The following is a 27,315-nucleotide window of genomic DNA, read 5'->3' as shown; positions in this document are numbered from 1 at the left end:
TGATACATATCACATCAACACATTTAAATTATATGTGGTTATATGGTATATTACAATATGGTTTCCACATTTTTTATAATAACATTATTATTGTTTTGTTGAACGGTGGCGTCGTAAGCCACATATGTTTTTTTTATTAGATGTGGTGAGGCAAAAATAACATTATAAGATGATTTCAATTATTTGAGGTCTAAAAATTGATGGTGACCCAGTGACTGAAGTAGATTATTCATTTACAGTGACCGAATGACAACATGTATGCCTCGATTTGTTGGGATATGTGCATCTACCATCGCATTTTAAAGACGGGTACTTGTCTATGACCTCTTTACACGGTCATTCTGAATCTACAAATATTGATAATGATATATCGGAGATTGATGTGTTTAAATATATGTGCGGCGTTGATGATAATCGGATGAATAATGTTTCCAGATTATTAAGGAGGCCAGTCAGGCTTTTGTTTTGCAGCTACTTCTTGATATCGATCGAATGCAAGCCTAAAGTTGGGGGGTGCGATTTTAGCGTTTCTATATCACGAATTATGCAATGCAGCATGTATAGGAAAGCATAATATAATTGGGTCTTTATATATCATGCAATATATGTAATGTATTTTGATTATTTACTTCATTTGGTTTATTTTTTAACTTTATTTATTATTATTGACATATATGGGCCTTGAGTATGATTAAATATGTTAACCTGACAGATATGGTGTATCTCTTGTTGCACCACCTGGTGACCCGAAATATTTCCAGTTGCTCCTTATAGTGCACGATAATATATCAAATTTGATATCATGGCATTTGTGAAAGACCAAGTGTACTATCACATGAATAGGATGTCTACGAGTACCCTTTAACATATGTTTAAGCGCTCTGACATATTAATCGTCATCACCCTACGATGTCAACCACCGTCATGAGATAAACTATATTTCTCCTTAGTAATTCCAACCAAATACCTCTTAGTCAAAAAGTTTTTGTTCTTTTATTGCCTCCATTATCGCTTCGAACTTACAAATTTGGTATTACGTACCAGCTTACCAATATAAATATTTCAAATGCATATATTTGAACTTGACATTAAAATTTGAGCTTATATGTTTCAAACAAAAACGATTCATACCATGTGGTGGTCGAAAATATGGTAAATCATCAACTCCTCGCGCAATTCCCTTATAGGCTATAAAAAATTAGACACGCACCGTTTTCACCACAAACAACACGTCGGCCGAAATTCTCCAAGAACCATTTCTACGAGTCAGGTGTTTCTTCATCCACTATGACGAAAGCTAGTAGTAGAACTTGATTGTTTGCATCCAAAATGACAACAATCAACATTTTATGCTTATATTTTGTGTAAAGATATGTATCATCAACACTAATTATTTTGCAGCATAAACTTTACCAAAATAAATACAAGACACCATTGAGTTTTTTTTCTTTTTGACAATAAAAACATCCGACATAAATGAAAGCACAATCATGTCCTTTCAACACCTCTGCATTCACACTTTGATTTGATGATTGTCGTCACAAACTAATAAAGTCTTTCCAACGTACTTATATCATCATTTACGCACACCTTCTCATATAGCCACATATCCCAGAATTGCACTAAGCCAATCACGCTTAACTTTTAAGTTTTTAAGTTTTGGGCTCCCGTAAAGAAGACATACCTTATTGATATGATTAACACCTATAATATCTTTTTAACAATTTCCTTAAATTTGATGCCCAACATCTCTCTGATAGTTTTGTAATATAGGATTTACCTAAGGGCTTCACTAATAGTCCTCACCCCTCTTTTCGGACTTAGAGCCCTCGCTAAAATTTGCCCCACGATTAAGACACCATGCAGAGCCGCTCTGTTACCCAAATGTAATGCCCCAATTGACAATTATTTTTAAAATCAATCGAGTTTTTTCAGCATGCTTGTGTCTCCATTTACGTGCACCTTGAAAAAATTTTATGCCCAGAGTATTACGCATCTCAATATTGTCTCAAGTAAAGTACGTTGAATATTGCAGTTTTTATGTTATAAACTCCCCAAAAATATATATATATCTTGTTTGTATGAGTAATACATATCAAAATTTTTAAGCATCAACTTTCATATCCAACATCTCTCCCATGGGTTTTCAATTCATAATTCTCACTAGTTTTTAATGATGCCTTTAATTTAAACCGTAACAACTTGCATCGTGTTTATTATGATAAATTAGAACTCTTGTTTTTATTTAACTGAAACTAAGTTGATACAGAAAATTAGATTTTTTTATGATAATTATCGAGTTAATAAATTCTAATAGTAGAATATTGGTTCGAAACTAACGTTTGTTTTTCAATTGATTGTTGAGTAGACCTCTCTTGTAAGACGGTTTCACAAATCTTTATATGTGAGACGGGTCAACCCTACTGATATTCACTTAGAAATTAATTTCTATTTTCTTTTTATGAGTTAATTAAGGAAAAAAATTCTTATTTATTTTTATTGCATTTTTTACCACACTTAATTTCATTTATGCTCATTGAAACAACCCTACTCACACTACTACACAACAATTTTATCAAATTAAGTGAGGTTAATTTATGTGAGATACACTGATCGCTTCAGTTACTCGTTCATTACGTTCAAAATGAAAGTGGAGTTAATAAAACAAAAAACAAAAAACAAAAAACAAAAAAAAAAAGAAAAGAAAGTGGAGTAAATTAATAACAATAAATCTGGCAAACTCGTCATATTCACAAACTCGAAACCGGGCTCTCTTTGATTAATTCTAGTAGTACGTAGTAAGGCTGAAGCCTGCAGCAGCATCCTTGAGCTCACTATGGGATACCTGATGCACACACTGCATCGAATTCTTCTCCGACGAATCCGAGCTGCACGTAAATTTTTATCATATATGATCGGTATCAGTAAACTCATGTTTTTATTAGAATCATATTTTTAGCCTTGTAACTTGTATTTTTTCATTTTTGGTCATTTTATCGATTAATGTCCGGTCTAACTAATTTGTTTTTTTTTTTTCGATTTTAGCATTTTTTTTGGTAACGTGATGTCTGTAAATATGTCCCCGAAATTTGACGACAAACATTCACTTTGGTGAAAAAAGATTTAGAAAAATAATAATTTACGTTAGCGGATTAAACAGTGAATTGATCGGTAAGTTAAAAAAATTGTATGACAAAAAAAGTGTAATTTTCATGGTTTTTATTTGAAAACAATAATTCTTCTCTAAAACATGTTTGATCATACCTTGATTCACATGCCTCCTTCGTCTCGATATACGATTGTCTATCATCAGCTGTCATATTAAATTGCAGGCCTTCATAATTTAGGGTGGCAACTTCCCTTTCTTGCGCATGAAATGGTGTAAAACTCATGCCGTTCACAATATCGGGACAAATGTTTAATCCCATCAATGGTCTGGTCATGTTCTCGAGAGACTCCATGTAAAATTCATTGTTTTCATTTAAGAAAAATTGGTTATCTGCCAAAGGTATTATCTCATTCCCACTCAACGGTGGCACGTCAATATTCGAACAAATGCCACCAAACTCGAGTTGGGCCGAAGGCCAGTAACAAGAATAGGGATCCACTTGGTTATTTGATGGATGTTCTTTATATGCCCTGAGCTGCGACGATACCGCCCTCAAGTCAGACATGACTTGTTGCAGCTGGAAGCGCAGCTGACAGATGATCACGGAACAGCCGTACACAGGGAACCTATCTCGCATTTCCGCCTCGTATATAATGGATTTCATGGCATCATCCCTTTGATCCTCGGACTCCAAGCTGCGGAGCGTCTTTGTGACATTCGAGACCCCGAATAGTCGGTGCACGTTTCGGAATACTTTTGACTGGTTGGCTGGAAAATATGGTGCAAGAGGGCAGGAGGGGGTGCACTTTCTTCTCTGATACTTGCACGCAGCACAGGCTGGGGTTGTTCCACCCTTTACTGTCATGTTATCATATTCCAAATATCAATAAATGGAACCTAACATAGCTAGCAGCTAGGTTGAGTTTATAGTTTCTATGTATAATTTAATTTTTTTTTTAAATTATTTTTGATGGTGGCACATGTTGCATGAGGAAGGGATTAGAATCAAGAATTTGGATACATTAAGGTTACTATTTGTCCACGTCTTGGAGTTGTTGGGATCTTAAGATCTTCTAACTTCTAAGCTCTATTCTAATGGGAAGTCAAATGTGGACGAGAAATGATAGATATCTTGAAAGTTTCAATTGTGTACATGTACGTAATGGTACCTTGTGTACATGAGCATTCATCATGGTCATAAGTTGGATTTCTATGTTTTTTTATTGTGAGAATTAGCCTATGTTACATCGGGATCATTAGATCACGTGAGTGCTCATATTTTTATCGAAGTTGACATATATGTTGAAACCACACTTCAGAGAAAAAAAATACTCCAAATATAGTAGAATAATCCGAGTTTTATTGGCTTATTGGATATATTTGTCATTGTGTATATGTACATATATGACATGGTTTAATTATTAACCCAAACTGCGAGCATGATATTATATATCTGATCACAATAAGATAGTGTTTGCAAGCTTTAAAGTAAAGTAATTTTCAGATTTTCTTTTTGCGAAAAGAAAATCTAGTAATCAAATATTTTATTTTAGAGATTGCAAATTATCCTCCCTAAAGTTAAGTAAAAATAGGATTGATTTTGAAGTTTACCTTGAATATCATTTTTTTATGAACTTGAATATCATTTTTATTATCTCAAGGTTTTATAAGATTTGTTTTCCTTATGATTTCTTATAATGTGTTATATATATCCTAGTTAATGGCCATCATTGCATGTGTTCATTTCTGGACATCGGTGGAGATTAAAAGCCTTAAAACTTTTGGATTCCCAAATAGGGCCGGGGGATATTTGATCATTATATTACAAAATATTATAAATATTAAATAAAATACCGATCAAATTTGATTTATTTATAAATAAAAGAAGCTTAATTATATAAATTAAATTGTGTGTACATAATGCAAGACTTTGAAATTTATAAAGATTAATTGAACGGTTTCGATTTCGGTTCACATGGTTTTGGTTAAGAGAATATTACATGTACTGATGATCTTTCTTGGTTTAATATTTTTTTGATACCTAAGTTATTATTGAGAAGGCATGCAATATGAAGTTGAGAAGAAATTTTTCGAAGTTTTCTGTATATTTTAGTTGTTTAAGCATCCAACTTGAGAAGAATAGGAAAAATGTGGCTTGTATATGAATTAGAATCGATTTAATATTCATTTAGGCACGAGTTCTAAAAGGGATTGCTTGGATGCATTTTCTCTTCTTTTTTTTAAAAAAAAAATGATACTTGTGAATCAGGTAATTCTATACGTGAGTTTGCTAAAATCTCTGCTCATGCAACAAGTAAAAAGATTTAATTCGAAAAATAGATTTAGAAGAATGAATGTGAAGTTATTTCAATAGTTAAAGATTTGAAACGAGTAGTTAACCTTTTTAGATACTGCGATTTTTTAGTACTTCACTTACATCTGTAAAAAGGGATTGAATTTTTTTAGTTAATTAGTCACATTTTTTTTTTCCTTCTTTTTGAAAATAGTACGAGTATATTGATGTTTTTTCATGTTTTTTTTCCTTAGATATACATGACTTTCAAAATATTGGACATATTTTATTAAAAATTATGATCGACCAAACAATAATTATGTGGCAATTGATTTATATATATAAAAAATCTTCTTATTTACAAACGATCCACTTATGTTGAAATCCAAGGAATTATTGTTAGAGTTTTAGTTCGATTTGAGTTTTTCTTATTTGGATGATTATAAATGATACGTCTCCTATTCGTTTTCTTAAAACGTGCTATAATTTTTTTTTCCTCTTATATGTACTTTTAAAAATATCTTGTACCATTTTAAAAATAAAATCAACTAACATTTAAAAATCATAGGAAACTAGTTCAAATCGTAAAATCGTCAAACATTTTACCAACCAGTATAGCTCATACTATAACCTCTCAAAAACCATGCATGATCATAATAAAAGTCATAAAATATCTTTAACATAACTTAATATCATAAATCATAAACTAATGCGAAAAACTAGCGTCGATCCTCGGGTCGTGTGCACTTTCAGTCCAGCAAAGTCAACCATCAAGACCTCCATTATCATTAACATCAAACTCACCTGCATCAATCACATCTAGTGAGTCTAAAGACTCAACACGCCATTATCTTGATAACAAGTACTACCTATACAGATCACATACAACAGTGAAAATACTTGTACTTAAAATATCGTTTTTATGAAGATGCATAGACTTTAAACATAACATGTTCGTAAACATTTTCATGATGCATAAACTTTAAATAAAAACATTTTCATAATGATGCATCAACTTTAAACATAAACATTTTGATAAACTTTTTCATAAACATTTTCATATCATCATCAACATATTCATATACATATTATCATCAACATATACGTATTCATTTTTCCTTTCGTTGAATTCAGATCTTTAATTGTGACTTTCGTGTTCGTCTACGTCTACGTGTTGGGCGATGGATTCATCTACATATAACCACAGTACTGGGCGGCAGGGACATTAGTGACACTCTCACCCGTCTACTGAGCCTTGGCCTATCATATCCTTACATGGAAATACGATCGTCGGGGCTCCCTCGGGGGCCTTATCCCATAGACAGGCTCCATCTGGGGCCTTTTCCCATAAAGGGGCTCCCTCTGGGACCTTATCCTGTAAATGGGCTCTCTCTGGGGCCTTCTCCCCTCACGACATCCCTATTCATATCATCATATTCGTATCAATGGAAATACGATCGTCGGGCTCCCACTGGGACTATAACCCTCACGATATCTCCAACATATCATCGTATTAGTCACAATTATTTCACTTCCTTCAACGTTTCATATTCTCATCACTTTATAAAATTTAAACATGCATATAACGTTTTTCTTTTAAACCAAGCATGCAACATATCTTTTAAATATGCAGTATTAAATTATAAAATCCATAAACGTTTAAAACCAACATTTTAACATACTAGATCATAATATTTAAAAATACCATTTTGACATATTAAATCATAAACATTTAAAATAATCATATTAAAATCATAAAAGTTCATAAACATTTAAAATCAACATTTTAACATATAAAAATTCATAAACATTTAAAACAATCATTATCGTTTTATCATAAAATTATTTAAACATTTAAAATAAACATTAATGTCTGATCATAAAATTTCATAATTATTTAAAATAAAAATTTTAACATATAAAACAGCAATCAGAGCACTGCCATGATGTTTACTAATTTTTAGGTGTAAAATTACCGTTTTACCCCTAGCAGCATAATTTTTCGTATTTATCCTTAGACCTCGAAACGACATCTCAAATCATTCCAAACTTAACATATAACTTTAAAATACTCCCATAAATATTCCTTAGGCTTAAAACTTAGCTTTTCGATAGATTCCTCGATTCGTTTTTAAACTTAGACGTACCTCCCGGTTTTGACTCATATGGACTCGAAACTTAACCAAAAATTTTACCAAACTTGAACCAAATCTTAACAACACCTAATTAAATCATATTCTACCCAAATCAAGCCCATTAAGTCCATTGAACACATCTAGGAAGCTACTGAATTTTTCTGCACCAAGAGTTCTAGTCTTAATATGATTCGAACCTAGGCTAATTTCGACTCCAGCCCTTAACCACCATTTTCAGCCTCTACCCAACCATCCTAGGACCTATAACAAACCCATGACATGCTGTTGGATCGAACCTACTAGCCCAAACAAGCCTAGCCCTTCAACTGTACCTTAGGACTCCTTGCGCAACCCTCCTAGGCGCGGATCCCGTCCTCCCTTGTTCTAACCATCGTGCAGCCAATCAAGGACCCTGGTTCAGTATTTTGAGACAATGGGACGTGCCCTTGACAGTAGCTAGTAGCCGCATGCGCCCAGGAAAGCAACCACACCTTAGCCAAACCCTAGGACTCTAAAACTTACAATTTTTGTTCATAATGGTGTCCTATATTTTCCAGCCTTTAAACATATACCTAGAGACCCTTAAATATGTGGAAAAACATCCCTTCAAGCAACCCCTTTGTGCATCATTATGAAGAGTTTTTTTAAAAAAAAACTTTAGTTTTATGCATAATAAGGCATAAAAACGAAAATACAAGGTAGTGTTTCATATTTTTCATGAAAACATGCATCAAACATATAATATAGTGTGATAGATAAGAAAAAGGAAGATTAAGGCGAGCCTTCACGTTTAAAACGCTCGAAATACGAATACCGCAGCGGTGAAAGTCGGTGACGAACAGAGGACGATTTCTATTTTTTTCTACTCTTTTATTTTGTCAAACCCCCCCCCCCCCCCCAACCCCTCAAAAAAAAAACCCACCTTGGGATGCACGGGGGTCTGGTGATCATTGTTGGAAGGAAGAACGAGGAAGAAAGTCGAAGAACGAAGGAGAAAAAAATCAAAAACTTCATTGCCTTCCTTCCCTTATTTGGCCGCTAGTTTCTTCCCAATTTTTTTCGTTACTAGTGTGTGTTTCGGTGTGTTTTTGTGTGTTGGTGTTTAGGTGTGTGAGTTTAGATTTAAATATATAAAAAAAAAAAGGCTTTTTAATTTTTTAATTAATATGCTTAATCAATACTAGGTTTTTAATTAATAAATTAGGCTCATTAAAATTAATAAAATCATTAGACCTCAAATTAAAGGATTTAAAAATATATATTTACAAAAAAATCCTTTATGAAATACATAAAATCCCTTGCTCCGACTGATTAATTTAAACTTGACCCTAAAAATGCAATAATTCTTAAAATATTTAAAATAAATATTTTCTTCACTAAAATAAAAATTTAACTTTTAAATCTTTAACACCTTAATCGTCTTCGGTCCTCCGTTTCGGCCAAGTACCGATATTCGTCTGAAAATATTTTAAAATATGAAATCAAACAAAATTACACAATTAACCATTTAGTCATTCAAAATAAATCATTCAAGCATCAACCTTATTTTAAATAATTAAAAACCATTATTTAATAAAAATATTTTCCCTTATCCAGACATCGATCTCCGTTCCTCGATCACGTATCGAATAACCTTTAAAAATACAGTTTTATGCATCCATGTAGAAAAGTACATTTTAAATGTGTAAACATGCACACCATATTTAATTCATGCAATTAAAATCATTTAATTAAAATACATAAGAAATTTAATAACTTGCATGCATGTGGTTCACGTTGACCTTAAAATTTTCGGGATGTTACAATAAATCAATAAATTCTCTTAATTTGTCGTATTTTTTTATTTTTTTAATATTTAATTAATTAAAAAACTTAAAATGTAGAACTAGGATTATATTCTTTTCAGAAATTAATTACTATTTCATATTTATGGGTTCTCATTTTAAAATTTATGGTTCAAAATTACCATTTCAAATATTTTATATTTTAATTTTGAATTATTTACAAGTTGTTTCTCATTCATAAATTCTATACTTTCCATAAAATATATTAAATTTAAACTAATTCCATGTAAATAAATGGAATACTATAATTTTAAAAATTACATTTAAAAAGATTATTTAAAGTTAAATTTCAAAAATTTTAATTAACTGAAAAATGAAATTTATAAATAATATTTTATAAAAAAAATTTAGGTTGTCTATTCGGCTATTCCCCTGGACAACGTAATAAGCAAGACAAACCCCTCGTAAATCTCTGCACAAGCTGGAGCTTCTGAAATCTATGGCCAAACTATACTATTAACAATTGGAGAGTAGATGTTCCGACATTTAGAGGTGTTTTTTTCCTATTATTTTGTACTCGTGTTTGCATGTTATCCTTATAGTTTGCTGTAGAAATCAGGTGTGGTTTCAAGTTACTGCGTCGGAACTTGTTGTTCGGAGTCCTTTTTCATTCAAGATTCACACACAATTTTATAGTCAATTCTGATGCAAAGAATGAGAAAAGTATTTCGAACTTTACTCTGTACCAGTAGTTGTCATTAGCTCGTTTTTGTTCTATGCTAGGTTTGGACCGTAAATTATACAAGTCTGAATTTGTCTAATTTTATTGTCATTTTGGATTATTTTCTTGAAGTTTTGCTGGTAGTCAATTATCTGGTATGTAGCGTAGAGGTGAGATTTGATGCATTTAATTATATGGTCCTTTTGAGATGATGAAACTGATGTCCCTGGCATAGACTCTAGCAGGCAGCTATCCTAAAGGCAATAAAGAATTGCGAGGATCATTTTTTGATGTTAATGGTCCAATGGATACCATGTCATGGTTTTCAGAACGTCGAGTTGAACTGAAGGTAGAATCAATTTGCAAAAGTAAGCATTGTTATTTTTACCATTACTAATTCGTTACCCATTTTGATTCGTAGATCACATTTCCAACTGTTGGATCAAAGTTGAAGTTAGAAACTGTTCGAAAGAGCATCCCAGAACATACACAGGCAAGACATTTTATTGACAGCCTTATCTAATATTATTAAGACAACAAATCTAATCATTTATTTTGGAACTATAGATTGGCCCAATGTTGGTAACACACTGGGGATTGAGCGGGCCAGTTATTCTTCGGTTATCTGCTTGGGTAGCACGTGAGCTCTCTGATTCAGATTACAAGGGTGAGAGACACAGTATAATATAACTTCTTTCTATTTCATTTATGTGCTGTTATCTCAATGTTTTAAACGGCCATGCATCCAGGGTTACTTCTTGTGGATTTTGTTCCTAATCTCAATATAGTAGAAGTGAAGTCGGTTCTTTGTCATCACAGGAATAAGTTTGCGGTAATGGCATTCTGACCTAAAGGCCTGTTAGCCGCTGTTATTGCTTGTTTTCTTTTCCTTCGTATTTTCTTAATATGTGATCCCATAGAAGGAAAATTAAGAAGAAAGAATTCTGGTCTCATCGAGACGGGAGGGAAATGGATTCTCTTACTTACGTTGATCGAGTTGGAAATTAATAAAGAAAAAAGTAGGTTAGAAAATCTAAATTTTATGTAAGATGCTTTGAATCGAGAAAGTTTGCTGTAGGTAATCCCAAAATAACTGTGATAATATTCTCTTTGTCCACTGCAGAAGCAAAAGGTTATCAACTATTTTCCGCCTGAATTTGGCCTTGTGAAGAGATTCTGGAGATACCTATTGGAACATGAGGTTGAAAGGCCATTCCACTGGAACATGCTATGGTTCGTTGAATCTTATCGATGCGTTTTGGTGACTTCAATTTGCTTTTACAGGATATATATGGGGATCTTTTGTGGGTTTCGATATCCAACAACTCAATAACAGCAATTGCTTCTTGTGTTAAGCATTGTTCCTTCTGTGTGATAGGAAAAGTAAGATCACCCTATCCTTTTCCATCCTCTTTCTGTTTCTAATACCTTTGTATCCAAAATGTAGGGCCAATTCAAGGATGAATTTGTCACCGCTGGAGGTGTTCCATTGACTGAGGTGCCCTCTGTCGCCCATTTTCCTTTACATGAGGCTTGCATCAAATTGACTTTTAGTAGTGCTCATGCTTTATATACAGATATCACTGAATACCATGCAGAGCAGGATTCAGCAGCATCTATTCTTTGCGGGGGAGGTACTTCTACTAGATTTTATTTCAAGTGTATCTTGTTGTGGATAGATCAAGAATGATGAAAGACTCTGTTGAATACTGAATCTTCAGTTTTACTTACAAGGACCACCATGCTGTGTAGGTTCTGAATATAGTTGGTGTAACTGGAGGCTTCAATTTCCAGGTAACGGGACATTCTTTTTTCTGAAGTTCCTTTCCTCTGTGGTTACTGACAACCTGATGCTTTAAACTACTGCCTCCAACTTTAACTTGGATAGCTCACCTAACACTGCCAAATAAAATGCCGCGATTTTGTGATGAATCCCATTCAACAAAGTTTTCTAAGGCCACCATTTGATCATCCATTCTTTTTTAATCATTTGTGCTTTAATTTTTGTTCCAGAACGCTTGGTCAGGAGGATATGTAGCTAGAACGAGCATCGGAAACCTAGCAACAGCTAATATGGGGGGCATTGATCGAGTGAAAAGTCAAGTGTCAGCTTATTTGTTCTAGCTCTGGAGGATATAATGGCAACATAGTGATGGATTCTAATTTGAAGGAAGAAATCGGGTGAAAAAAAGATCTAGAAAACTACCTTAACGCCGGATACGCAGTTGTTGGAGAACTGAAGACTGCTTTGACAGGAGCATTTCTTACATGGACAAAGTTGGAATATTCATGTCTGGCTCCTTTCTGATTCTTTGAACTTTTACAGGGGAATAGTGGAACTCAAGCAAATCTATTTTACTGAATGCACGAGTTTTCTTAATACTTTTATTTTTGCCTAGTCCTCAGTCGAAGGAAGGGGAGCTGTTACCATGTTCGACCCTGGGCACACAACGATCTTCCAAGGTTTCAAACTCCTCCTCGTCGTCATCATTAATATTTTGAAGAAACAAATACAGCCGAGAATTTGACATCGTTTTAATATTTAATTTTGTGAAACGATATCATATCCAACTTATTTTATAAAAAATATGTTAAAATTATTTTTTCCACTCTACATATAGCTTGAATCTATACATGGATCGGATCAATACAAACTTTTTATATAAAATTGATTTGACTTTTAAAAATCTATATTTTTATTTTAAATTATTAATTATCAAAAAGTCAAAATATTATTTATCAATTTTTATCACCCATATGTAATAATAATCTCATCTTACATCGTCTAATCATTCCACCAATATTCTTGTGTATTTTCGTTAGTGAAGTTTGAATATGTTTGGTTTAGAATGAAGCACAATAAAAAAAAAAATGGCCGCAAATTTTAATTGCAAATAAAAATAAACATTAAGACAAAGAAGTAAGTCTTTTGGCACAGGTTTTATCTTTTGGCATAGATCTTAATAAATAATATCTGAAAGAAAACCAATTTGCATTGAATCCTAATCTTTGGATGACATTTATTCCACCAAACACAGACTTTACAAATCAAGCAGCGAATTTAGGGGCTTCCCTGTGCTTTCGGATTTTGTTATCCAGCTCATCTTTCTTGGCTCCCATGATCCTGTCCACTTCCTTTCCTTGTTTTAGCAACACAAATGTTGGCATAGACTGCACCCCGAACTCTCGAGCTACATCCTGTAATAACCCAAATTCAATGTCCCTAAATTTGACCATGATAAAGTTTTCGGCATTAAACCAACGGATTTGAGCATGCGATTGGTATTTTTGATCTACTTCCCCTTATGGAAAGGAAAATTTGTAGGAAGGAAATGCAATTAGGCAGGAAACTGAACCGATTTGGGAAAAAATTAGCCTCAAGTTTTCAGAGATAATTTCTGCAAGCGAGAAACGAATGGGGACTAAATTGAATAAACTCGTAAGCACGAAAATATATATTATTCGACAAATGTCAATATGATCGTTGAATTAAGAAAAAAGGATGGGAAGAAATAGAAATGGCGTACGGAGAGCTCATCGACGTCAATCTTGACAAAGTCAACGTCAGTGTATTTGGCAGACATCTCGTGGAACACAGGCTCGATGAATTTGCAAGGCCCACACCACGACGCCGAAAAATCCACCACCATCTGATCATTTACATAAACAATTAAACACAAGAATCGATTACAAAACAAAATTATTTAGATCGGAAAATCTTAAGCCGCGTCGGTGCTCGATATATACTGAACGATAGATCGGGATCCAAGAACGAGAGTCGAGAAACAAAAATCCAGTAAAATCCTTTCGGAGAAAAACTTAAAAGTATGCGAAAATGAGAATTAAGTTGAGAGAGAGAGAGACCAATTTATTCAACTGCTTCGCGGAGTCGTAGTGGAGTTTCCAGCGCTGCGACGAGTGAAAAGCGTTAACGCGAGATGTCTCCGGTGATTCCGCGGAGGTAGACGCGGCCTCAGCCGCCGATCCTCCCAAAAGGTAAGAAGATAAGACGGAACCCATGCCCTCTCTCTCTTTTTTCCGTTGCGAGATATCCAAGGAAAGTGATCATGAAAAGACAAAGTCGCCTTATAGTCGTATGGAAATGGGCCGGGCCCATGTCTTGTTAATAGCCCATTAAAATGGTCGTTTTATGTTGTTCCTCGAGGCCCACGGCCCCAAACCACACACATAAACTAAGCGTGAATTACACTTTAGCTCCTGTGTTATTACTTAAGAGCAGATACCCCCCTGTGTGATTTTTATTGCCTTATCAGCCCTTGTGTTTTTAAACTAGGTGCATATCCGTCCCTACTGGTGGTGCTTGTTTTCTCACGCGCGTGAAGTGCGTGTACATTTTACACTTTTTTTTTGCCCAAATTACCGTTACCACATATTTTTAACTTTAATATACCAATTTTCACATCTTGGATCTGCAAACATGAAGCCTCTCGTAGGTTTGTTTCTATGGAGGTTTGTTTTTATGGAGTTCTTTAGCATGAGTAGTGTTTGGGCTAAAAATAATTGATTATGAGGCTCACATTGATCACAAGCCCAATTAAATTGTATAGGCCAGTTAAGTGTGGCGGATTGATTTTTATCGATTCAAAAACTGGTCACATAGCGCCAAAAGAGAGAAGAACATGGGAAATGGAGATCGTGCAAAGGTAGTTGGAAAGATCATGGGCTCATGGGGGAGTGGAGAGAAACGGCAGCGCTGGGAAGAAAAAGAGATCGGCAAACACAACACACAACTAAACTCGACAGCAAAAACTTGCAAAAATACTCTCTGCAAAAATTCAATCTTCAAGCGATAGTTTTTAAGATTTCTAGCATATTTCTAGCATTATCTCGTTTTAGATTTCAACAACTTTATATTTATATGTTTATGTCTTGTAAATTCCTACGGTTTATTGAAAATATAAACAATGTCAGGCGTTTATTCCTCAAATTCCAATAGTTTTCTTCATTTTAGCGTTATAGTTGTTTTAGGAGATTAGAACCGACGGTCAAATTTAGAATTCACTTTCGTTTGTTTTTAGAAGTTAGATTTTTATCATTTTCACACAAATCGGTGCATTTTCGCACCTGGCACGCCCGCAACACCAAATATTGTGCAAACATATTTTTGGCACGCCCGGTGGGACCACACTATGCCGCCAAGAAGAAAGGAAAACGTCAGTCAGGAGAGCGGGGAGTCTCTGGCTAATCAAGAGGGAACTCAGGTCCCCCAGCCAGAGCAACACGCTGTTGAACCACAGGTTGAAGAAGTGGATCTGCAAATTCCTACTACATACGATCAAGTTTCAAACAGGGTGATGGAAAAATTGACTGCTATAAAGATTGAAGAAATCTCAGTGGCATTATCTAAAGCCATGTCTGACTGTTTAAAGACTCTACTGAGTAAACCGAACCAGTCTACCCGAGGGGAGCAAAATACCGCTGTCAAAGAGACTGATCAGGGAAGTAACCAAGTCCATGAATTCGACCAGGGAATTGGAAACTCAAAGGCTGGCGATCCTCGCCGCTCGGAGTTTACTCTCCCAAATCAGCCAGAAAGAAGGTATACACCACCTCACAGAAGAGAAGAAAGCTTAGGAGGGAGGGCTCAGCCATATCCACGTGCTCATGGGGTGGGGAGCTCGAAACAACCAGTTACTCAAGTGTACAGCGTGACCAATCCTCTATACCAACCGGGAGCGTATGAAGATATGTCACACATGGATTATCAAGGAGTAGATGGGGGCTTCCCAGGAGGTAATTTTGGTTTAAATGCAGGGTTTCAAGCTCGGGGGGCAAATTACTACCATCACCAACTCCCCGCTCGGAATATACACGGGATTGATCCAGAAATGGTGAGAGAGGCTGTTCAAGAGCTATATGGGCCGGCCTTGAAACAGATTGGCCGCCCAGAGTTCCACAAACCCTATCCAGACTACAAAGACGTGAATAACCCATATCCAAGGGGTTATAGAGTTCATGATTTCAGTTTATTCTCCGGGAAAGATGGCCAGTCCAGCATGGAACACATAGCCAGATTCACCATCCAATGCGGGGAATTAGCCAACTTGGAGAACTTCAACAATCTAAAGTTGCGGCTATTCCCGAATTCCCTCACTGGGACTGCATTCGCTTGGTATGCCTCACTCCCCAGAAATTCAGTGATGAATTGGCAAAAAATGGAAAGACTAATTTCACATTCAATTCTATAGAACAGAGCCAGAAGTGTGCATTGCCGACTTATCCAGAGTCACTCAAAAGAAAGGAGAGTCTGTGGAATATTTTATCGACAGGTTCAAAAAGATGAAAAATAGATGCAAGGTGTTCTTACCTGAGACAGAGTTCGTGAAGATGACACAAAAAGGACTGGATTTTGAATTAAGGAAGAAATTCCAGGGAATGGAGTTCAGGGATTTCTTCGAGCTAGCTGCCAAAGTGGCTGAATACGAAGAACTATTGCGGGAAGAGTCGTACAAGAAGAAAACTGCTATGGGGTCTTATTATCTGGATGTGAAAGATGTGGCATTGGCAGAGATTCGATCAGCTGGTTCTTGCACAGTTCCCCTGCTAAAAAAGAAGCCAGCAGAACCTGAAAAGAAGAACAGCTCCCAACTCCCCAAAGACATGCAGTATACATTTGATGTGTCAAAGACCGAGGAAGTTTTCGATTTCTTGGTAAAGGAAAAATTTATCACATTCCCATCTGATCACAAGATGCCACCTACAGAAGAGATGAAGGGACGAGAGTATTGTAAGTACCACAACTCCTACAATCATGCTACGAAGTCTTGTTGGGCGTTCAAAAACATCTTGCAGGACAGAATTAACAAGGGAGTTGTGAAATTCCCTAACAAACAAGAGTCTATGGCGGTGGATGATGATCCTTTTCCCCCAGTGGCTTTGGTTAATGTGAATGTGACATATTTGAGTGATCTTCTCAATGAGAAAAGAAGTCGATCCTTTGCAGTGAAAGACCGAGTAATCAAGAAATACTAGATTCCAAAGGGTCAATTGTTTGAAGCTCATGGAAGGCATAGTGCCGATCGAATGCCAACAGTTCAGCAACGTTTCCCTAGAAATATTGGTGAATCCGCGGCCTATCGGCTGAGGAACCAACATTTCCTTGAAAGACCAGTGTTTGAGAATCAAAAGTTCAGAGGGGAATCATCTCGTGATCAGCACCAGAGATACTCAGACAGGAGAAATATACATAGAGTTGAGTCACGAAAGGTGGAAACCAGGAAAATATCAGCTGATCAGTGCATGGAGCGGCGTGCATATGAAATCTCAAAAGGAAAAATGATTGAGAGCCGGAGAGCAAAGCCGAGATACGTCCTTCCAGCCAGAGGGGAGTTCAGTGAGTCTTGGAGAGTGGCCCAACACAAAAAGTTCCTTAGGCCACCGACTAGGACTCAAAAGAGACAGCTATTGAGAGAAAGAGCTATTGCAAGAAGAGAGGAGTCCGCTAAGTTGAGAAATGAACCCACAATTGATGTTCTAGTCTCCAGGGAGCCAGTGGGGAGTAAATCTAAGTATGGAAGATCCGCTATTGAAGATAAGTTTGTGGAAGATGATGATGATTTGTTAAGCGAAGAGGATGATCAAGCAAGAAAAACAATTAATTTTCGCGTTGGAGAATTTCACATCACCGTGGACTGTGCCACAGGAGTAGTGATACTACCCGAGAGATTTAAAATTATGGAAGAAGAGAATGGGGAGTTGATGCCCCAAGAATCAGTGCAAAAGAAAGAGCATGCAATTAAACTCTCTGAAAGGAGTTCAAGAGTGATTATCAAGGAAGATCACACGAATAATCCTAAACAAGTGATACTTGAAAAGCCTACACCGGCCATGACCAAGCACATAAGGCCGTTGTACATCAAAGCCCAATTGAATGGGAAGCCAGTGTCTAGGGTGTTGATTGACAATGGCTCAGCTGTAAATGTTCTTCCAGTAAGAATGTTGAAAAGTCTGGGCAAAAATGAAGAAGACTTGATTCCTTCGGAAGTTTCGGTTGCTGCATTTACTAGGGGAAACCACCAAGACCATTGGGGTATTCCCCGCTGATGTTACTCTGGGGAGTATGTCATCTTTATGTGCATTTTTCGTGGTAAACTCCTCTGCCAACTTCCAAGCATGGTTAGGCAGAGATTGGATCCATGCAAACCAGTGCATACCATCCTCAATGCACCAACTGTTATTATTTTGGAAAGGGGATGATGTGGAGGTTGTAGAAGCTGATGGACAGCCGTTTCAAACAAGTGCAAGTGCAGTTGAGGCTAGATATTACAATGGGGATTTTGGGGCCATCAAAATCCGTAGCAATAGCAAGAAAGAAAATCCACTGTACATGCAAACACCAACTCCAAGCTCGGTGTTGGAAAGAATCCTCAAGCCTACTGTTATCGTGCCGTCTAGGCCGATAATTCAGCCGCTGCTTGAGGAGATTGATGATTGATTTGAACCAAAAAGAAAAGGAGGTAGCTGCAACCTCTATATGGAAGGCACATGTGCAGCAAGTACCGGACAAACTAAAGGAAGAGGAAGCATGGGACACTTATGGAACTGAAGTTGTCCAAGAAGAAGAATATGAAGAGGATGAGCTCCAAGTCGATGAGTTGTTGATGGCGCCATCTCAAATGGAAGATGGCCAACACGAAGTTCAAGACCCATTGGAAGAGATTAACTTGGGGGAGCTTGAGAATCCAAAAGTAGTATATGTGAGTAAGCTACTGGAAGAGCAGTTGAAGCAAGACTTGATCAGCATGTTGAAGGAATACAAAGATTGTTTTGCATGGAGTTATGATGACATGCCATGGTTGGACCGAAAATTGGTCGAACACCGACTTCCACTCAAAGAAGGTTTCAAACCATTTCAACAGCCATCTCGTCGCATGTCAAAAGAAGTTGAATTGAAAGTGAAAGAGGGGAAGTTGAGAAATTGTTAAAGGCCAAGTTTATAAAACCAATAAGATATACCGAATGGCTTTCGAACATTGTGCCAGTCATGAAAAAGAATGGCAAGGTCAGAATATGCATCGACTTCCGAGACTTGAACTGTGCAACTCCCAAAGATGTATATGTGATGCCGATACCTGATATGTTGATTGATTCAGTGGCTAGACATGAGTTGTTGTTTTTATGGACGGATTCTCGGGTTACAATCAGATCAAAATAGCGGAAACTGACACTCACAAAACAGCGTTCAGATGCCCGGGAGCTGTTGGTACGTTTGAATGGCTTGTTATGCCATTCGGGCTAAAGAACGCAGGGGCCACGTATCAAAGAGCTATGAACTCGATCTTTCATGACATGATAGGGCATCATATTGAAGTATATATAGATGATATCGTTGTGAAGTCTAAACAAGCTGCTGATCACATTGAACACTTGAAGAAGAGTTTCCAAATAATGAGGCAACATGAGTTGAAGTTAAATCCATTGAAATGTGCCTTTGGCGTGAAAGCAGGAAACTTTTTGGGAGTTCTGGTGCATCAGAGGGGAGTTGAAGTGGATAAAAACAAAGGCAAAGCCATTATGGAAGCAAATCCGCCTAGAAACAAAAAAGAGTTACAACGCTTCCTTGGGCAAGTGAATTACTTGAGGCGTTTTATTTCTAACCTTGCAGGGAAGACAAAGGAGTTTTCACAGCTATTGAAGCTCAAAGACAGCGGGGAGTTCCAATGGGAAGAGTCGCATCAGAGAGCTTTTGATGTGATCAAGAGATATTTATCTAACACACCTGTTCTTATGCCTCCCAGGTATGGAATGCCCCTTAAGTTATACATCTCTGCTGCTCATGAATCGATTGGATGCCTACTAGTTCAAAATAATAATGAAGGAAATGAACAAGCCATCTATTATTTGAGTAGATTCCTTACTCCAGTGGAAGTGAAATATTCTGTGATTGAAAAGATATGCTTAATACTGTATTATGCATGTACTAAGTTAAGACATTATTTGATTCAATCAAGAGTGTTTGTGGTGGCTAAAACCGATTTGATTAAATACATGCTTAATAGACTCATTCTCTCGGGGCGGACTGGTAAATGGTCTTTAGTATTGGCCGAGTTTACATTGACCTATTACCCCCAAAAGTCAATAAAAGGCCAAGCTATCGTCGATTTTTTAGGCTGACCATCCTTCACTTGATGAGTTTATTGGAGAACAGGTTGGATTTCCAGTTTGTGGAGTGGGAGTTCAACCCTGGGAGTTGAAGTTTGATGGATCAAGTACAGAAACAGCAGCTGGAGCTGGTATTGTGATCACCTCCCCAAGAGGTGTGAAAACCGCCATGTCCTTTAATTTGGATTTTCCATGCACCAACAATCAAGCGGAATACGAAGCACTGGTCATTGGGATGGAAATTCTGAAAGATTTGGGGGCAAGAGAATTGTTAATATCAGGGGATTCTCAGCTGGTACTCAAATAGCTGTCAGGGGAGTTCAAATGCACAAGTTTGTCCTTGGCTCCATACTATACTGCGGCATCCCAACTCCTAGATGATTTTGAAGAAGTGTCATTAGTACACGTCCCAAGACAAGAAAATTGGGAGGCAGACGAGTTGGCACAGGTTGCTTTGGGATTGAAGATGTCTCCAGAACTCACACACAGGCTAGTGTTGATTCAGAAGAAAAACCATCCTTCAATTCAGCAAAGAGGGATTCAGGTAGACACGCTCAACTTGGATGTAAACTTAGCTGGTGACTGGAGGGATGACATGAAAATGGTGCTAGAATCAACCGGGAGAGATATTCCACATGGTTTAAAAATGAGAGCTATTAATTGCGTTTTAGTGGAGAGAGATTTGTACAGGAAAGGGTTAGATGGTCTGCTCCTTAGATGCATAGGCTTCCCAGAGGCTTTGGAGGTCATGAAGCAAGTTTATGAGGGAGTGTGTGGAGCGCATCAATCTGGAATAAAGATGAGATGGTTGATAAGGAGTTATGGCTACTATTGGCCATCTATCCTGAAAGATTGCATCAAATATGCTAAGCGATGCCAGCCATGTCAGAGACACGGGAACATCCAAAGAATTCCGGCGGATGAGCTTCACAGCGTTGTCAACCATGGCCATTCAAGGGCTGGGCCATGGACTTAATAGGAAAAATCTACCCCTCATCATCTAAAGGCTACTCGTTCATCCTTGTGGCTACAGATTTTTTCACCAAATGGGTAGAAGCAGTGCCTTTGAAGAAAGCGGAGCAAGGGGATGTCATTAACTTTGTGAAAGAGAATATTATTCATAGATTTGAAATTCCAGAGTCATTGACCACGGATCAGGGAACTATGTTCACAGGCTCAGATATGAGGGAATTTGCAGAAGACTATGGAATTAAATTGATAAACCCATCCCCTCATTACCCACAGTCCAACGGGCAAGCCGAAGCGTCAAATAAAGTGTTGATAAAGATTCTACAAATGATGGAGGAGAATCTCAGGGATTGGCCAAGACTATTATCAGAAACTTTGTGGGCGTACAGAACATCCAAGAGGACTGCCACTGGAGTGAGCCCTTTTTCCCTTACCTTTGGCCATGACGCAGTGCTCCCATTAGAGATTATGGTGCCATCAATGCGAGTGGCAAAGCAAAATGAACTTTCCTTTGAGCATTATAATGAAGCAATGATCATGGAGTTAGAAGAACTGGATGAGCTGAGAATCCAAGCGTAAAATGCTATGTTGTTACAGAAACAGAAAGTGGCAAGAATCTACAACAAAAGAGTTAACAAGAAAAGCTTCCACGAAGGAGAAATAGTGTGGAAGTCTATACTGCCACCAGGAACAAAGGATAGGGAGCTGGGCAAATGGTCTCCCAATTGGGAGGGACCATTCAAGGTACATAAGGTGTTGGACGGAAATGCATATTGGCTATCAAGCTTAGATGGCGATTCACACAAGAGATGCATAAACGGAAATTATCTCAAGCAGTATTTTCCAAGTATGAGGGTAGAAGTAGGAAAAACGAGCGAATGAAGACTGATATTGAGCGGGGAGTTGGCCCTCATGGCCACTTTTGTATAGTTTTAGTCTTCATTTCAAGATGTCATGTGATGTGGGCCTTAGGGCCACTGACTCAACAATAAGATTGATAAGAAAAGTGGGACAGTCAGCCGTTTCCATTATTTTGAAAGCCGGTTGTTTCAGTAGGGAGTCGGCCTTATGGCCACTTATTATATATGCATTCTATTGATAGTTCTAATGCTCAATTGGTACGAGAAGTCATGGTGAAGAAGACCGCACCGCCATTATATAAATTGGTTGTTTGCATGTGCAGTTATAGGCCCATGAAGTAGGTCTTCAGGCCACTTAGCATGTGACAAGAGAGAAAAGCACCGAGCGGGGAGTTGAGCTCACCAAGCGGAACAGCAGGTAATAAAGGAAGAACAGAAAAGAACAACAGCAGGTAATAAAGGAAGAACAGAAAAGAACAAGGGCGAGCCACAAGAGACCACAAGAGACCCTGAAGTTGACTTTAGTATAGAAATAGGCTATCTAGCCATTTTTGTACGGTTTTTAGCTACATGTTGTAAGATTTTATTTTTAGTAGGCCGTAAGGCCACTAATGTAAATATTTGTTGTTTATGACTCAAGAAACGAGAAAGATCAATTATCATATTGGATTCATTGTGTTTCGATAAGGAACCAAGAAAGAAGATACTATCAAGCGGGGAGTTTTAAGCCAACCTATGGGTTGATTGAAATTGTTGAAATAAATTGGGTTAAGTAGATTAAGAATGAATAGAAACTCCTTCTCACATCCAATACACAACATCACAATAAACCCATCCTCATTCCACATCCAACACCCAACAACCACAACACCAAACCAATAGTCAACATATAAGAAGCGGAGTCACCGCATGCAAAAACAGTAAATAAACGTGTATGCGGGAAATGGGTCCAACTGAAGTGCAGATGCATATACTTGTATGCGGGAAAGGGGTCCGACTGAAGTGCAGATGCATATACGTGTATGCGGGAAAGGGGTCCGACTGAAGTGCAAATGAATATACGTGTATGCGGGAAAGGGATCCGACTGAAGTGCAATGCATAATGTAAAGGACAAGGGAGTGGTCTTGAGTGGATGCAACACGTAAGAGCACATAAGAGCATGTAAGGGCAAGACTTACCGGTGTTTCAAAAAGCCCCAAACGACACCAAGGCTTAGGTGTCGAATACACCAGAAAAATAAGGCCAACCCATGGCCAATCCATGCTACCTGCTGAAAATAAACATGCCAATGTACACGAAAAGAATGAACCAGCAAAAGAGGATATATGGGAATATAAAAACCCAAAAGCGAGAGTGTGTTGGTAAAGTATCCACAAAACAAGTTGCCCTGAACATGACAACCGCTCACAATCATTGCATACGAAGAAACTGAAGAAATGAAGAGTCATGGGAATAAAGTGCGGAGCTGCTCCCACTTGGCCAGACACTCCGATTGGGTGTTCTCGGCCTCGTAAAGTCTACTGGTCCAGATGTGATAATCATCCTTAAGACCAAGAAGTTGCTGGCCGATGGTATGCGAGTTTTTCCTAGTTTCCAACAGGGCTGCCTCCAAAGTTTCTGCATCGTCCAACAAAGTAACCATCCTAGCTCGGCGCCTATGAATCTCCTCTTCCAGTCGCTTGACCTCAGCTTCTTCCACATCATAACTAGCTGTCACTGCGGCGATTTGCTCACGGACAACCTTAGCATGCTTGTCCAACTCTTCCTTCGTCTCGCGCTTACTCTGGAATGACGTGCGGTGGGATATCATATCTGCACTACTGGCAAAGGCAGCATCTGACCTAGAGAATATAGTAGGAAGATCGTCAAGTATACCAAACTCTGAAGTGGTGAATTCCGGGGAAGTCTTGAGAATAGAGACAGATGACAGCATAGCTAATCGTTGGGACTCCCCAAGTTGATGCAAGCCAAGGCCAAGGAAATTTCGAACGGCCATCTTTGCATGAGCAAGCGCTTCCATAGACAGTGTGCACCTTTCAAGATTGGAAGGCATGGATGAGATATCGTCCGAGAAGCTCAAATCAACCTGGATCTCAGGTTCCCCTATAAGCCTGAGTCGAGCCCTTCGAGACGTCAAATCCTGTCAAATAAACAAAGTCAAGGTTGAGCATGGCAAATACTTGGAGGTATCCAAAACAAAGGGAATGGTGAAGAATATTACCATAGAGGGAGTAACCGCAGGCAGTGAACTAGGAGGATTTGGGCTAAAAGAGACAGTAGAGGGGAACTCTCGCAAGACAAACGTGTCATCCTCAGCCAAGAAGTCATTGGTTCGTTTGGCACCAGAAATTTCAGCATGAGGAGCTCCCTGTCCTGATGTTGCTGAACTGAAATCAGCGTCAAGAACTTCATTGTTGTCAGAGATTGCTTCGTTTGTGTCAGAGGTTTCGACGCTAGAATCCTTGGGACTTGGTGGCGCGGGATGTGGATCATCTTCACCAAGAATAATGGGATCGTCAAAAGTGTTGCTAGGGCCCGAAACCAGCTTGGCAGAATGACGAGTATGATATCGCCGACCCATCGTCTGGCACTTAGGAGTAATACTTCTCGGTGGAGCAACTTTAGGAGCGGCCCTTGATCTTTGAGGATTGAGATTTTCGGGGCACTGTGACCGGATCCTGTTTGAGTTTCGAACTCCCCGGAGTATCCATTCTTGGGAGCTTGGCAGACACAGGACTGTCCTCACTGGGAGCCAAATCTTGCTTGCGAGTACCTACAAAAATACCAAAACAACAGTAAAAAAGCAGGTACTAGTAACAATTAAACTATGCCAATGTTAATGCAAGTAAGAAGCATGCGGAACAATACCAGGGTGGTGTATCACCGAGGGAATAAGGTTGAGATATCGAGTCCTCCACCAAACAACAAATGTTTCAATAGTTTTATGATCTGGCTGCACTATAGACCCAAGAAATCTCTGTGGCAGTGTAGAGAGAAGCTGCACTGTGGCCTTGAAAAGTCTTCTAGAGGCCACTTCAGAAGCAATATGAGTGAGGTCCACCGGGAAAGATAAAGTAGCCTGAGGGACCGCCGGTGACAACCAAAACTGATATGCAAACAAGGACGGATTATAAAATTCAAAAGACCAGCTGGACGTGTCATTGTAGGGTGGACGAGTAGAGGAACAATCCACCACCAGCAACCTCTGATGAATATATTGGGTCAGTAATAAGGCAGCAACATCTTCCGGGGAGCGATCATGGAAATCCTGAAAAGCTCCAACCCATAGAGGCTGTGTTAGGCAGGCGATAGTGGGTCGCGATGGTAGATTAAAAGACTCCAATTCCAGATGCTGCAGATAATGCATCAAGGCAGGAGCAGACAAGGTCAAACGGCTCCCCATTAATGACGTGGTGCGCAACATGGTCTGGGGACCAGCGGGGAAAATCTATCACACCGAGAAAGTAGGAAAATGCCCATACCTGCAAGAACCATGATATCCCTCCCATTTTGGAAATGGGGTCGTGACGCACACATTGATTCAACCCACGGTATACGGATCCCAACAACATGGTTGCCAAATTATAAACTTACCCGTACTGAGAGAACACGCCAAGGGTAAATATTCAGAAAAAGGTTTGCCAGACAAAGGGCAAAATATATATTGGCATATCAACACCCAAAGGAACATGGTGTGCTCAACTTCAGTGGGAATGCCGGGATGAGAGAACCACTCTTTGACCACAGCCCTATAAGATGGATAGCAGTAGCGAGTGTGGGCCAAAGCAGGAGCGGCAGAGTCATCGATGAAATAAGGGGAATCCGCCCCCAGCACAGGCAACCCCAAGAGCAAGGATATGTCATAGAGGGTTATGGCTAATGGGCCAAAGGGAAGGATGAAGACATTACAGGAAGGGGACCAAAACCTGAGGATGCAATCGAATAGAATTGATTGCCTGGTTATCTTCACCTTAGAAACCATGACCAGAGGCCATAACCCCTGATGGCGCCACTGCCGTCCAAAGTGGGGTTCCAAACGGTTTATCCATTCGATCCAACCATCAGGAACCCGTGGCCACGACTTGAATTGGGATGGTTCGCCATGAGGGAGTAAATGTCGGGATAACAGCAAAATCCCTAGGCTGTAGCAAAGGCAGGGGGAAGAACGACTGATGTACCGGTTGAGAGGAATTGATTGGCCGGATAAGAAGGATGTCTGATAGGTCCGATAGTAGCAGAGGCGAGGGAATTCGCAGCTTTGGCCCTACAATCCAATAACAGGTATATAATAACGTTGCAATACAAGAAGCAAACAGACAATCATGCATAAAAAATCGCCCATACCCGGCCTTAGAAGTAACCACAAAGGGGTGAGAGATCCCAGAACCGAATGAAAGTTGATTAGCCGCTGGTACACCTACACGAAGTTCGTTGGTATCTTAAACATCTTTACCCAACAACTGAATTACTAGCCAAGGACATACCAGACACCGTCGAGTGAATCAAGGGAGTAGCCATCACTGAAGTGATAATCGAAGCTGAAATAATGGCAGGAACAGATGGGGTAACTTTTACCGCAGATGGGGTCGGAGTATTAAGAGCAGTAAGAGGTGGGGATGATGTTGCAGCTGGCGACCTGTAAACCAACAAGACATAAACAAAGCAATTCCCCACGCTTCCTTAGGACAAATATAACACATACCTATCTTTTCCAGCTTCAATATGGGTGGCAACAGGGACAGAACCAGAGCCAACAGATTGATTGGGGTCAAAAACCACTGCATAAACGCAAGAAATGTTCAGAAAAATCAATGGCTACTGATGTATAGCACAGGGCCAAATAATGGCCACTTTACCGCACCTACAAAGCAACGGCTAATGAATGGCCTAACAATATCAAATCCATAATTCCCCTCAGAAACCTGGCATCGAAAGAGTTAACTCAATTGCACAGATAAACCCATTGTCCATTTGTTTTCTCGGATGCAAAATCATACAAAGCAGTAAAAAGAATTGCAAGTCAATCACCACGACAAGCAATATTCAAGGAATCAAGAAACACTGAGTATTGATTCAAGAAAGTGAATGAGGAAATACCCATGGCCATCGTTGAGTTCTGACCCGAGCCGAGGAGAGCACTCGCTCTTGCGGAAGAAGTCTGGCCAAAACGCGAAGGTACACTTGTAGATAACCCAGAGACGACGATAAATGAACTGGGGCCAAGATTGGAGCCGGCGAACGCCACGGGCAATGTGGCAGCGGCGGTAACGGAGGCATTGGCTTGCGAAGAAGATGAACCTGCGGCGCTGGAGTCGCGGAGA

At 38.6% G+C, this 27,315-nt stretch overlaps 4 protein-coding genes across 7 annotated transcripts; 1 reads left to right on the top strand and 3 right to left on the bottom strand.

Moving 5' to 3' along the window:
- Positions 1-2,598: 2,598 nt before the first annotated feature.
- Positions 2,599-4,090, bottom strand: LOC142531607 (uncharacterized). The gene is made up of 2 exons (XM_075637807.1): positions 3,265-4,090; positions 2,599-2,888 (listed from the first exon to the last, which is right to left on the bottom strand). The coding sequence occupies exons 1-2, from the start codon at positions 3,972-3,974 to the stop codon at positions 2,786-2,788; spliced, it is 813 nt and encodes a 270-aa protein (XP_075493922.1). The 5' UTR covers positions 3,975-4,090; the 3' UTR covers positions 2,599-2,785.
- Positions 4,091-10,429: 6,339 nt separating this feature from the next.
- LOC142531456 (uncharacterized) lies at positions 10,430-12,335 on the top strand. Of its 4 annotated transcripts, none has more exons than XM_075637581.1 (9): positions 10,430-10,535; positions 10,610-10,709; positions 10,792-10,874; positions 11,166-11,243; positions 11,327-11,425; positions 11,490-11,540; positions 11,620-11,676; positions 11,795-11,836; positions 12,056-12,335. In XM_075637581.1, exons 2-9 carry the CDS (start codon positions 10,619-10,621, stop codon positions 12,164-12,166), a joined length of 612 nt encoding a protein of 203 aa, XP_075493696.1. In that variant the 5' UTR covers positions 10,430-10,535; positions 10,610-10,618; the 3' UTR covers positions 12,167-12,335. The 4 variants fall into 4 exon arrangements, with proteins under 4 accessions (XP_075493696.1, XP_075493698.1, XP_075493697.1 ...); XM_075637583.1 differs by having other exon boundaries at positions 11,777-11,836; positions 12,056-12,157; XM_075637582.1 differs by lacking the exon at positions 11,490-11,540.
- A 571-nt stretch (positions 12,336-12,906) lies between these two features.
- LOC142531457 (thioredoxin H2) lies at positions 12,907-14,109 on the bottom strand. Its single transcript, XM_075637584.1, has 3 exons — positions 13,907-14,109; positions 13,570-13,692; positions 12,907-13,240 (listed from the first exon to the last, which is right to left on the bottom strand). The coding sequence occupies exons 1-3, from the start codon at positions 14,060-14,062 to the stop codon at positions 13,091-13,093; spliced, it is 429 nt and encodes a 142-aa protein (XP_075493699.1). The 5' UTR covers positions 14,063-14,109; the 3' UTR covers positions 12,907-13,090.
- A 9,213-nt stretch (positions 14,110-23,322) lies between these two features.
- Positions 23,323-24,575, bottom strand: LOC142530639 (uncharacterized). The gene is made up of 2 exons (XM_075636463.1): positions 24,216-24,575; positions 23,323-24,134 (listed from the first exon to the last, which is right to left on the bottom strand). Exons 1-2 carry the CDS (start codon positions 24,573-24,575, stop codon positions 23,439-23,441), a joined length of 1,056 nt encoding a protein of 351 aa, XP_075492578.1. The 3' UTR covers positions 23,323-23,438.
- Between the last annotated feature and the right edge of the window lie 2,740 nt (positions 24,576-27,315).

Source organism: Primulina tabacum, chromosome 17 (assembly GCF_025594145.1).
Source record: "Primulina tabacum isolate GXHZ01 chromosome 17, ASM2559414v2, whole genome shotgun sequence".
NCBI lineage: Eukaryota > Viridiplantae > Streptophyta > Magnoliopsida > Lamiales > Gesneriaceae > Primulina > Primulina tabacum.
Note: the sequence above shows the minus strand (reverse complement) of the source record. Positions and strands in the feature narration are given on the sequence as shown.

Coding starts and splice junctions, on each gene's coding strand:
- LOC142531607 (XM_075637807.1), bottom strand. CDS start 3,974: ATGACAGTAAAGGGTGGAACAACCCCAGCCTGTGCTGCGTGCAAGTAT. Junction 2,889..3,264: donor AAGGAGGCATGTGAATCAAG/GTATGATCAAAC, acceptor ATTTACGTGCAG/CTCGGATTCGTCGGAGAAGA.
- LOC142531456 (XM_075637580.1), top strand. CDS start 10,619: ATGTTGGTAACACACTGGGGATTGAGCGGGCCAGTTATTCTTCGGTTA. Junction 10,875..11,165: donor ATCACAGGAATAAGTTTGCG/GTAATGGCATTC, acceptor TGTCCACTGCAG/AAGCAAAAGGTTATCAACTA. Junction 11,244..11,326: donor GATACCTATTGGAACATGAG/GTTGAAAGGCCA, acceptor TTGCTTTTACAG/GATATATATGGGGATCTTTT.
- LOC142531457 (XM_075637584.1), bottom strand. CDS start 14,062: ATGGGTTCCGTCTTATCTTCTTACCTTTTGGGAGGATCGGCGGCTGAG. Junction 13,693..13,906: donor CGAAGCAGTTGAATAAATTG/GTCTCTCTCTCT, acceptor GTAAATGATCAG/ATGGTGGTGGATTTTTCGGC. Junction 13,241..13,569: donor TTGACGTCGATGAGCTCTCC/GTACGCCATTTC, acceptor GGGTTATTACAG/GATGTAGCTCGAGAGTTCGG.
- LOC142530639 (XM_075636463.1), bottom strand. CDS start 24,575: ATGGGTCGGCGATATCATACTCGTCATTCTGCCAAGCTGGTTTCGGGC. Junction 24,135..24,215: donor CTGCGGTTACTCCCTCTATG/GTAATATTCTTC, acceptor TTTATTTGACAG/GATTTGACGTCTCGAAGGGC.